General features: G+C 49.8%; 1 protein-coding gene across 1 annotated transcript in view; it reads left to right on the forward strand.

Annotated features, from left to right (window-relative positions):
• The window catches only part of LOC101583490 (serine/threonine-protein kinase Sgk2-like), a 21258-nt gene that overhangs the window by 4817 nt on the left and 3968 nt on the right, over positions 1-12473 (forward strand). The window contains exons 2-10 of the mRNA XM_004631010.3: positions 4999-5058; positions 5360-5409; positions 6031-6088; positions 6231-6314; positions 7202-7333; positions 8921-9033; positions 9305-9341; positions 10052-10138; positions 11900-11995. Coding sequence (XP_004631067.2) covers positions 5023-5058; positions 5360-5409; positions 6031-6088; positions 6231-6314; positions 7202-7333; positions 8921-9033; positions 9305-9341; positions 10052-10138; positions 11900-11995 — 693 coding nt within the window. The 5' untranslated portion in view covers positions 4999-5022. The remainder of the gene's footprint in view (positions 1-4998; positions 5059-5359; positions 5410-6030; positions 6089-6230; positions 6315-7201; positions 7334-8920; positions 9034-9304; positions 9342-10051; positions 10139-11899; positions 11996-12473) is intronic.

Below are 12473 nucleotides of genomic sequence, written 5' to 3' on the forward strand. Positions count from 1 at the left end.
TAGATCCGACTCATAGTAATTCTCCTGTTTTCAGCCTCCCAAGTGCTGGGATTACACGTGCGCGCCACCACGCCCAGCCTCTGCTCTCTACTTTTACGAGGCTGACTTTTTTAGATTCCACAAGTAAGATCATGCAGTACTCATCTTTTGTACTTCACTGAACACAGTGTCCTCCAAGTTCGTCGAAGTTGCAGCAAAGACCAGGCTTCCATCCTTTAATGCTGAATAATGTTGTATTGTATGTGCATACCACGGTTGCTTTATCCATTGATCTACTGACGGATACGGAGATCAAGCCCCTATCTTGACTATTATGAACAGCACTGCAATTAACCTGAGAGCCCAGATTTCTCCTGCATGTGCTGGTTTTCTTTTCCAGATAGATTTGAATAGTATTTCATGATAGAGTGGATGTGGGGTGAACACATAGTTTCAAGAATGAATTCCAAGTTCATAGTGTCAGTTCCTCACGGTTAGTCCCTTCCCAACCTGAAGAGAAGAACTACAGACCACCACTCTGTTCAAGCAGGAAGCCCCCCAACTCACTCAGCCTGAGAGGCTAAGATAACTCTGCTTATCAGGTTGGTTCCCAGATCTGTTTCTCAGGCTTGTGGGAAATCCTGTAAAGCTACAGAATGTCAGCTGTAAAACAACAGAATACCATCATTATCCTGAACTTCCCTCCCCACAAAGAGGTGCCAGACCCACCCATGACCCCCAAGAAACTTAAAATTTTCCATATTCCTCAGTGGGACCCTTGCTCCCATACTCAAGCTAGTCTATAAAGCATATTCTCTTCCTTTGTTTCCTCATCAATGGCCTTCTTGCCCTTGACTAGGCTACACCCAGACTGAAATAGAGGTATCAGAGTTTGCTTCAGTCTTGGCTGTCCTAGTAGTCTCAGTCACTCCTCAGGGTCTGGCCTGACAGCTAGCTTGAAGTTTTGAGTAGATTATAGTGAGATGACTAAGGGGCAGCAGGCTGGGGCAGAGGGGAAGGAATAGGAGTCCAGCCTTTTGTTTTGAACATGTTGAAGCTAAGATGCTTCTAGATATGTAGCAAATTGTCAGAAAACAGATACTTAAGGCCAGAGCTCCAGAAAGAATCAGAATTAAAGACATAGACCTGGAATCTGGGCTGGGAAGACAGCTCAATGGCATAAGCACCTGGCTGGCAAGCATAAGGTCCTGATTTCAATCCCCAGCAAGATAGCTCAATGATCTAAAGCCTAAAGCGCCCACTTACACAAGGGCAGGGACCAGGGTTCAGTCCCTGACACCACATGCCATACCAGTCCCACCCCCCAGGGACTGACTCAGCCACAAGGAAAGAAAGAAAGAGAGAGAGAGAGAGAGAGAGAGAGAGAGAGAGAGAGAGAGAGAGAGAGAGAAAAGAAAGATGGGAAGATAAGGATGGAGTATTTCTCCATGGATTTGGCACATGTAGGCTGTAGGAGACCCCTGCAGGTTCTTGTCTCTGTCCAAGAAGTTAATATTTGTAATCCCAAAGATATGTTCTTGAAATCCCACCAAGTTAATTCCAATCTACCACTCCCAGTGCAACCCATGGTGAAAATAAAGACACTAAAACATATTTATAATTATTGGGGAGCCAAGGAGCCCTAAGTCCAGCCATGAAGATGGCTTTCCGGAACAAAGAGGCTGATCCAGGGAAGCACCGGATTGTATTTAGTGGACGAGTGGCTTAAGGAGGAATGACTGAGAATTGTGGGAAGCAGGTGAGTACTATGAGCTGAGCTAGGTGGGTGGCCTACATTTACCTCTGCCATAGGCAGAGAAAGTAATTTGTATTATGCTGTTGAGATAGTATCTAATGTTTGGGGATCTGGTGCTCAGCCGAAATGGAAACAATTGCTCTTCTTTCGAGAACAGCTGCTCAGGTGGTCCTCCACAGTAGGCCACCATCCACAGATGCATTGGAGTGTTGGGATGGAACCGTGCTTGAAATGGGCTCAGGAGACAGAAAGGAGTGGAGATGAGTCCAGACTACTCTTGAGGAGTTTAACTGAAAAGAACAGAGAAATGAGGCAGCATCTCAACTGAATAACAGGGATGTAAGGTGGAAAGCAGGAGCTCTCATAGCTGGAGGGTATTCCACAGTGCCCTGTGGGGGAACATTGAGGTTGTTGTTGCCATGGTTACTTTACTCTTATGAGTAGTGCTTGTTATTGAACAGAAATCTCCTTGCTCTGGGTATATGTTTTGTCAACACGACATCCAGAACATCTGTGTACTGGTTCAACATTTCTGTTTTGTGGAAAGATGAAGGCCTTTGACACTGTTTGCTCCAGTTTTCTTGGACCAACACTTCCGGGTTCCCTGCACTTCAGAGCCTGTGTAAAACTGTAGCTTGTGGTCATGCAGAAAGTTCCAGAACTGTAGCTGAGGCTCATTAACTCACTCCTTCCTTCCTTCCTTCCTTCCTTTTTTCCTTCCTTCTTTCCTTCCTTCCCCAGAACACCTTCTTGCCCCTCATGAGTGTCTAGGAAAAGGAAGGATCACTGTGAAAACCCAATTCTTCATCAGACAGCAAGGCCTTTGTGAAGCAGGATGCCCCATGCTGTCCCCCACATAGCAGGAGAGCTGTGAGTCAACCAGGCCTGACCCACGGACAGCGGACCAGAGCCCTTGAGGAGCCAACAGGGAAGGCCTAAAGTGCTCAGCAGTCAAAGACGAAGGCCAAGCTCGCCTCAACCCCAGCTCCAGATTTCTTTGGAATCCCTGTTGATTCTTGGGAGTGGAGTGGTCTCAGCAGGCAGTGTCCAAGCCCCAGTGACTGCTGCTTCTGTGCCTGGAGTCCATATAGCACCTGGGAAGTATGCTCTTAGAAACAGGCCCCCTTACTCATGTGTGCATATGAGCATACACACAGGGAAATGTGTGTCTGTACACCAGTGTGGATCCAGGTATTCAAATGATGTGCCAATACGAAGTGTGGTTATACAAACATGAACATATTAACACACATTCATACTCATGTGCAGATAGACACCCTGATACAACGTACTAACATATGTAAAATATACTTGACACACTGTACAAAGACACACCAAAAAAAAAAAAAAATCTGCACCATGCACCTGGAGAAGCACAATGATGCACAGACACATGGAAACATAAATGCATGAATGTGGTCACAAATTCAATTGTTACATATACACAGGACAAATACATGAAATACAGGGCCACACTGACACATCATAAACACATTGAAATACCTGTGTACAAAATACTTGTGTACACAACACACACCTGACCTACATGATCACCCTCTTTTTCTTTTTCTTTCTTTCTTTCTTTTTTTTTTTTTTTTTTTTTTTGGAGGAACCAGGGATTGAACTCAGGTTCTTGCACTTGCCATGGAAGTGCTTATTCCACTGAGCCATCTCTCCAGCCCCTCACCCTCTTTCTAACAAGCCCTGGGGTCCACTGTCATGAGCTGTTGACCACCCCCTTGTTCATTCTCCCAGGGGGCAATGGTATCTCCAAGGAAACAGAGGTCTCCTGTCCCATCTTAAGCTCTGCTGGATCCCGTGTGACATCAGCCAGCCCCCTCACTGCAGCCACCGTCACTGGGTCACTGGGAGTTGTAAGCTCCGTGCTGGGCCGGGCTGGCCCCAGCTGACACTTCAGCTCTTGTTGGGAGAACAGAGAGAGGCTCTTGTCTGCTGCCTGTCCTTGGCTCCACTGCTGGGTTCCCTGGAGGCTTTTCCTCAGGCTGCACAGGTATGTGGGGCCGGTAAGGTCTATGCCTAGCACAGGAGCCACCAGGGTCAGCCTTGGTTTAGTGAAGCCCAGCTGCACTCCCTCCTCTGCACTTCTGCAGCTTGCTCTCTTGGGGCCTGGAAGGACTGGGCCTCTCAGAGGAATCTGGCTGCAAGATTCCCTCCCTTGCCTTGTGATCACTTTCCTAGCTCCAGAGAAGGCCATGGAGTGCACTTGTGACATTGGGTGCTACCTACTCAGAGAGGCCAGACTGCTGCCCCAGCCCACAGCGGGCCAAACCTGTGTCTTGGGGTGTGCAATTTCAGACAGTGCTGTGAGCAACGGGGCTCTTGGGTGAGATCCTGGCTCTTAGCTTTGACCTTCCAAGTGGGAAGTGCAGGGATTGTGGGGTCCTGAACATCCTAAACCATCCTAAAGCCAGGACTCCCTGGCTTCTTCTACATCACAGGACAAGGGCAGGGAAGATGCAGCACTGCTGGCTGCACAGATCAGCTGGTCACCCCCTCTGCTGCCTAACCTCAGACACTGGCCAGCCTTTTTTTTTTTTTTTTTATACCAGAAATCAAACTCATGATCTCACGCTTGCCAAGCAGGTGCTATGTTGCTGAGCTACATCTCCAGCCTGACACTGGCCAGTCTTGGGGCTCTCTTTGGTTCCAGGCCAGGCCCCTGGCGCAGCTGCTGTTCCCGGGCACTGAGTGGAAGTCCTTATAGTCAGCATAGCACCCAGCCTTAGACTGCCCACAAGAATTGGGAGTGACCAACACCCTATAGGGGAGTCCGGGATTACACCCTGCCCCTCACAAACTGGAACCCTAGAAAACTCTTTCCTTTTTCTTTTTTTATGTGTTTGGTACAGGGTTCTCACTATGCAGCTCAGACATGTAGGGATCCTCTTGTTTTCAGCATCCCCGGTGCTGGGATTACAGGTGTGCGCCACCACACCCGGACTCTAGAAAGCTCTTCTAGGCCTCTGATGCACAGCTGTGATGTGGAGGAAAGGCCTTGGAAGGCCCCAGCCTGGGACAGGCTCTCCTTGACTGTTCCACTCCATCCCTTCCAAGAAGTTTAGTGATAAAGACTGGGTCCAGGGGCCTCTACTTCTTGTCCTATCTATGCAGGGGATGCTAACCTGTAGGATAGAAGCTGCTTAGCTGAGGCAGGGGTTCAGGGCTGGGGAGATAGGAGGGGACAGCCATGCCTGAGTCACTGGAAAAGCACTCTCTCTTACCTCTTCTCCCTATACCCCCAGAGTCCACCTGATCGTGACTACAGAATGGCCTCCAGCCCTGCTGGGGTACGTAGCCCACAGGTGAGTAGCTCTGGCCTCCCACCCAGCACCAGCAGGCTCACTTTTCTTCTAAGTCTGAGACACCAGCCAGGCCCTAGGCTGTCCTAGACAATCACTGGGGGCCAGCAGAGGTCACAGTGGCTCACAGAGGTGGGCCACTTGGAGAGCAGAGGAGAGATTTGATTGAGTGCTCCAAGAAGTACATGGGCTGGACAAGTTATGGAACTGGTTGTAAAGACAGATGAGGTGTTGGAGAAGAGACTAGGTCTGGGCTGGGGAAGAAGAGGGGGCCTATTAATCACCTTTTTAAAAATGTCTTCAGCCTTCCAGGGCCAATGGAAACATCAACCTGGGGCCTTCAGCCAACCCAAAGTGAGTTCTGGCCTGTCAAGGGCTTTTCCTACAGGGCTTCCCTCAGAGCCAGCTCCCTTTGCCTTGGGAGTACAATCCAAAGTCTCTGGCATGGTGCTTAAGTCCCTCCATCATCTGGGCTTGGGCCCGCTCCCAGCTTCATTACACACTAATTCCCCAGCTGTTGCTCACCCTGAGCCTTTTGCCTGGAATACCCATCCCCTCAATGTCTGCACTTTTAGCAATTCCCCAGCCACAGGCCGCTCTCAGGATAGAGGGGTGTTGGGGCCGTGGAGATAGCTCAGTGGAATAAGCACTTCCCTGGCAAGTGCAAGGGCCTGAGTTCAATCCCCAGTTCTGGCGGGGGGGGGGGGGGGGGGGGGGAAGAATAGGGGGTGCCAACCCCTGCTTTCTATGCAGTGAGCTCTTGTCCCCTGCTTGTCTGTATGTCAGCTGGGCTATGAGCTCCCTGAGTGGAAGGGTGAGTCTTGCAAGTCCCTCTTGGCTGGGAGGGTGAGTCCCTTAGGGTCATAGAGATGTGGCCTCCAGAAGTCAGCCTGCATCTCTCAATGCTGAAGTCAAGAAGCCTGGATTTGCACTCAGGAACCTGCAAATGCTGACCCCTATCCTCTCAACCCCCAGTGCCAGTCCCACAGATTTCGACTTCCTCAAGGTCATTGGTAAAGGGAACTACGGGAAGGTGAGTTGAGAGGAGAGGGTGGCTTTGCCCTTCTCCAGCCTCCTCTGGGCCCTGCATGCCACTTGCACGTGCAAAGAGAAGCTCACATTCCTGCATAATGGGAGCAGCCATGCAGGGGTCTTGCCTTTGTGCCTCTGCTCAGGTCCTGTTGGCCAAGCGCAAGTCTGATGGGACCTTCTACGCAGTGAAGGTGCTGCAGAAAAAATCCATCTTAAAGAACAAAGAGGTAATAGAGCTCAGGCACAGGCATTTCCTCTCTTTCAAAAAGCTCTCCAACCCTGTGTGGCCTCCATAAACAGTGCCCCCTTCTGAGAGATCCACAGAGCTGGGTGCAGAAGCAGTCACAGCAGAGAGTCCCAGTGCCCCCCCTAGAGGGCCTGTGCCTTCCTGTGGGCAATACAAGGCTGCATGAAGGACATATTTTCTGTCCTGTCAAGGTGCCAGGCTCCCCACGTGCACACTTTGTACTCTCAAAATGCCCTTCAAGCCAAGGTCAGGTGAATTTCTAGATGCCTCCACCTATTGAGTATCTAACCCAATCCACTGCCATTAGGATTGAATGTCCAGCGACTTAGGAGAGAGACTGATGCTGATGAGAACATCATGAGGATAGGAGGGAGGCGAGATCTTTCTGATGGAGGTGGTCTTGTGATTGGCTTTGACAGTAGCATTCCAGTGGACAGCGGTATGCCCAGGCAGGGAAAACAGCATGAACAAAAGCATGAATATGGATAGCATATGGCACTTTTTCCCCACAGATTTCCTTTAGGATTCATTTATATAGACATCAGATTCACTTTGCTTTTTCCTCTGGAAACAGGAATTTCTCCAAGCTCCAGACTTTTTTTTTTTTTTTTTTTTTCAGTACCAGGGATTGAACAGGAATTACTGATCCAGGGACTGACACTATACTGATAAGAAGTGACTGGGGATGTCTGACCACTCTGGCCACTGAATACTGGCACAGAACCTGGACTTGGTTTTGAGGGCCAGAGGGTGCCATTGTGAAAGTCCTTAGCAGGACAATCTCCCCATCGAGGCCATGTGGGGTTTTGCTGGGATGAAAGGGGCTGTCATAGGCTGTGACGTGATCCCGTCTGTGTGACTCCACAGCAGGGCCACATCATGGCAGAGCGCAATGTGCTGCTGAAGAACGTGCAGCATCCATTCCTCGTGGGCCTGCGCTACTCCTTCCAGACCCCTGAGAAGCTCTACTTTGTGCTCGACTATGTCAATGGAGGGGAGGTGAGTGTGCTTACAGGGTGCTCCCTGGGCTGGCTGCTGGCTAGGAGCTGTCCATCTCACATGGCCCCTGGGGGCTGGTTCTGGAATGAGTAGAGAACATTTTTAGAACAGACACACTTTGTAGACGAAGCCACTGAGGCTCAGGGGGTAACTCACCTGCTCAAGGTCACTGGGTCCACATGAGGGTCTGGGTGTAGGTCTGTCTGATAATGATCTCACACACACACACACACACACACACACACACACACACACACACCTCTGCTGGCTCAGGCTGCCTTAAGGGAGGGTCTAGTAATACAGGTGGAGGTGTGGATAAAACTGGAAGTATTCTGCACTTTACTGCATTTGCATGAGCAGGGACTTGAACAATTGAGCTAATGGGCAGGCCCCCTGTAGGTCTGTCTGACACCCAGCCATACTGCCTTCTTGCCTTTCCCACATGAAGCTGCCCTCAGACTTTAATAGATCTGGAAAAGGTCAGTGCTAACAAGAGCTTTATGGTCAAGATTTCCAGTGTTCCAATTTTACACAATAGGCCGCAGCATAGGGGTTATCCTGTCATTGTCATAAACAGAGACCTGAGACCCTGGCAATCGAGAAGCATGGCTGGGACAATCTGGGCTCCCCACTGGACTTTATTCCAGTGAAGGACTCCCCCTCAGTGAGCCCAGATTTAACTTTTCAATCTAATGCCAAGGGCAGTATTTTTGTCCAGTGTCCCTAAGTGAAGGATCTTGAATGATGACAGATCAAGAGATTGGCCCATGGGGACAGGCAACTTGGGCTCAGTGTGACAGCCTGTACTGACCAGTTTTCTCATTGCTGGTATGAAATATCCAGTACTCACAACTTAAAGGAGAAGAGGTTTCTTTGGGTTCAAAGCTTCGGAGGGTTCAGCCCATGGTAGGCAGGCTCCAGGACAGACACATCATGGCCAAAGGGCATGGGAGAGGAGAGCTGCTCACTTTAGGGCTTCCAAAAAGCACTGAAGAAGAAAGAGCTAGGAACCATGTATATTTCACAATGTCGAGCCTCTATAACTTGCCTAGATATACCTAGAAGTCCGCTCTACTATTCTGCTGGGCATCTCTTAATCCAGTCAAGTTGATCATCAGCATTAATGGCCACACAGCCATAATCATTGTATCCCTTGAATTGGAAGAAAAGCACACCTTTGAGCCACCTGGTTTCAAACCTCATCTCTGCCACTTGTGAGATCCATGGTCTTTGGCAAGTCAACTAACTAACTGTTTGGGCCCCCCAGTTTCCTCTTACACAAAACTGGCAACATATTTGATGCTTTGAAGGTTGTCGTGAGGATTGAACAAGATACGAGATATGAAAGGGAAGTTGACTTGGAGCCTGGAACATAGGAGGTGCTTGATCAATGCCAATTAAGGTTTCCTCCTGCTGATACTTTGGACCTATTGACTGCTCTGTGGGGTAGGGCCAGCATGCCCTCTCTGGCCTGCAGCTCAGATTGGGGTGATGGGACCAGCGGCACAAGGGTAGTGTCATGTGGGTCCCTTCCTATACTCTGGAAACTGGAGCCAAGCAACCTCTCTCACATGCCTCCTCCCCTAGCTTTTCTTCCACCTGCAGCGGGAGCGCAGGTTCCTGGAGCCCCGGGCCCGGTTCTATGCTGCTGAGGTGGCCAGTGCTATTGGCTACTTGCACTCCCTCAACATCATTTACAGGTACAGTCTACCAGTGGCTCAGAGCCACACCCCACTCTATCTTGTTCCAACAGCCAGGGGTTGTGTGGACATCTAAATCCCGGAACTTGGATTTTTGTCTGAGAAGGGGTCAGCAGCTGGGGTAGGGTTGGGTCATCCTCCTTCCTGCAGCTAAGATCCAGCCTCCCTGTGAGAACCTCCACCGTGATTAGTTCTTTAACCTGGACCCATCGTCCCCAACTCTCATTAATGCACTGAGACTCCACCAGGATATTTCTCTTATTTTGTGCAGGGACCTGAAGCCAGAGAACATTCTGTTGGACTGCCAGGTTGGTGTGTGTGTGTGTGTGTGTGTGTGTGTGTGTGTGTGTGTGTTGCTGTGGGCACAGTTGCAGTGAGTCTGTATGCACAGGTATGTAAACATTGTATATGCATCCACATGGGTAGCAGGTACATTTCTATATGTGTGCATGTGTGCATGTGTGCTCAAGCACATATATACATGTGTATATGTTCATGGGGGGGGAGTAGAGATGGAGCCAGGTAAACTCTAGTGGATTTTGTAGTTCTTTTGTCTTGGATTGGGTTCCCTGGAAACAGACTTTGAGATGGAGAGGTGCGTGCATGCAAGCTTACTCGGGCAATGTCCCACCCTGGAGGATGGGCATGGCAACTGTAGCAGAGGGGTCTGGGCAAAGTCCTGAGGTACCCACTCATTCTATTCTCCTGCCCAGCTGCCACAGTTGTGGTTACTTTCTGAGCCCCAGAATTCTGTCAAGGAGATTCTGCCAAGCCATTGTCATAGGCTTGATTGAGTCTTAGTCTATGATGAGCTGGGGAAGACAGTGGAAATCCAGCCACATCCTCATCTTGTGCCCTTTGGTACTTGTGGCATCTAGTCTAGGAGTCTGCACAACCTGTGTTCTACATCTGGGGCTTCAGCCACTGTCCTGGGGTGTGGCATTGGGATTCGGGTTAGACCTGGACACATCCTTGGCTTGGCTAAGGCCACCCTTCCTCCCTTGTCTCTTGTCCTCAGGGACATGTGGTACTGACAGATTTTGGCCTTTGTAAGGAAGGTGTAGAGCCTGAGGAGACCACATCCACATTCTGTGGCACCCCTGAAGTAAGTAATCCTAGGAGAGGACAGGCCATGAATGGCTGAGTCCACACCTCCTGCAGTTACAGCCAAGAGGGCTTACTCGCTCCACCTCAGCTCTTCCTCTGAGCCAGCTTTGCACTGAGCCTTGGTTTCCTGTGAATGACAAGGCCATCAGCTCTTCAGGCAGCTGCACCCGCACTGGCCATGGCAAAGCTCAGTGGCAGTGCAGCCCAATAGAAAAGCGTGCAAACCATGTGCACAATTTACAAGTATCTAGCAACCATGTTTGAAAAGTAAAAGACAGGGCTGGAGTGTAGGTCACTGGTAGAGCACTTGCCTAGCATACAGGAGGCGAGGCCCAAATTCAACCCCGAGTACCAGTCCTCCAAAAAAAGTAAAGAAACAGGTGAAATTAATTCTAGTAATCTATTGTATTCTACCCAAAATTCTCATTTTAATGTATAGTCTATATAAAAACTGTTGAAATATTGTATTTTTTTCTAAGTCTCTGACCCTAGTAAGTATTTTGTTTGGTCACATCCATGTGTTCAGTAGCCACATGTGGCTGGTATCTGCTGTGTCAGATGGCAGCCCCACAGGGCGAAGTCCATGGACAATGTCAAGGCCTGGCCTAAGACTTAAGATCAGGACCTGTGAATGTTAAACACAAGTTTACTTCCCACCTCTCCAGCCAAAAGCCCAGAGAGTTAAAATGTGGGTCTCAGCAGTAATCCCACGTGTCTGTCTATCCTGCCAAGGGTTCCCTACAGCCTTGGGGGTCACAGCCTCTTCTTGAACTCCCCACTGGTCTTGGACTTTGTACCCAAAAAGGATCCCAGTGGCTTGGACGGGGACCAGGATGGTAGCTACAGAGCTAGGCAGCATCTCCCTACCCAGCCAAAGTTGGGAGTAGAACTTCTGGGTGTTCTCTCTATGCCTGGAAGGCTGGGCTTGGAATCTCAGATGTTCCTCTTCCACCTAGTGCTGTGATAGCTGATGGACAGGTGACTTCGCTGAGCAGGTGCTACTGGCTGTGTTCATGTCTGGGATTGCTCTCTGGATGACACTAGCCCTTCAAAGCTTGGCAGCTGGGCCATCCCTCTCCAGGAAGCTGCCAGCACTGCAAGTTGGAAGAAGGCACCCACTCTAGGAAGACCCCCTTAAACTAAAATGAAGTTGCCAAATATACTTCTGAACTAGTTATGGCTTGGTGAATGGGTCTCAGCCAGGACTGCAGCCCTTCTTACCCCTGTGGCTGGAGAAACATCTATGTCGCTAGGTGTGGTGGCACATGCCTGTAATTTCCAGCACTCTGGAGGCTTCAACAGGGAAGTCCAAGTACTAGTCTCACAGTGCAGTGGGGAGACCGAAGGACAATATCTAAGAAATGTGGCACAGGCTTGTACTGGAAACCTTAGTGACAGAGGCCTTTGGAGACCATGAGTGTAAGGCCAGTCTGGACTAGTTATTGAGTTCAAGGCCAGCCTACGCTACATTGCAAGACTCTGTATTTAAACAAACAAACAAACTTCTGTGATACACAGCATGTTCAACAGTACAGGGCAGTCCTGCCTGATGTCTGTGTCACCAGAACATGTCAAAGGACCATGTAAAAATTAGGCCTTGGGGAATAGAGGCTGAATGAGCATGTGGCCAACTACATGACTATCATAGTAGGATCAATCCCTGCTGGCCTCCTTTAAGTGCTTTGTTTACAGATGTAGAACCAGAGACTGGGGGTCTTTTAAAATAAGTGTGTCTCAAATAAGCATGTTCCCCCAACAGTATCTGGCTCCTGAAGTGCTTCGTAAAGAGCCTTATGACCGGGCAGTGGACTGGTGGTGTTTAGGAGCCGTCATCTACGAGATGCTGCATGGCCTGGTGAGTGGGGTGCAGCTGTCCACACAGGGCATGTGGCTCTGGACACAGCTGAGGATGGGTCTCTCCAAGCTCTGTGCATGGAAAGAAATGAGCTCTTGCCCTAGGTACAGAAGGATGATGCCACTGTGACTACAAGTACTGTATCTAATTTCTCAGTTAGTTGAGCACTTTACACTTCATAACACACCATTTTACCTTGGGAGCCTCAAAGCAAACGTTGGAATCTAGCACGGAAGAATACAGAATCGTTTTTGTTTTGCTGTGAGGGATACTGAGGCCAGGAGAGGTCACAGTGCTGATGGCTTAGGAGACCTTCCTTGGCTGCCTGCACAGGTGGAGGCCTGCGTGGACCCCAGGGCAGGATCCTCCCTGCGGGTCACCAGCATGGCATGGTGCCGCGGAAGGACTAGAGGCCATGAGCTCAGGCAAAGGGCCGGCAGGTAGAGTGGCCGGAGAGCAGCAAGAAGGAGCGCTGGAC

Source organism: Octodon degus, unplaced genomic scaffold (assembly GCF_000260255.1).
Source record: "Octodon degus isolate 3935 unplaced genomic scaffold, OctDeg1.0 scaffold00037, whole genome shotgun sequence".
NCBI lineage: Eukaryota > Metazoa > Chordata > Mammalia > Rodentia > Octodontidae > Octodon > Octodon degus.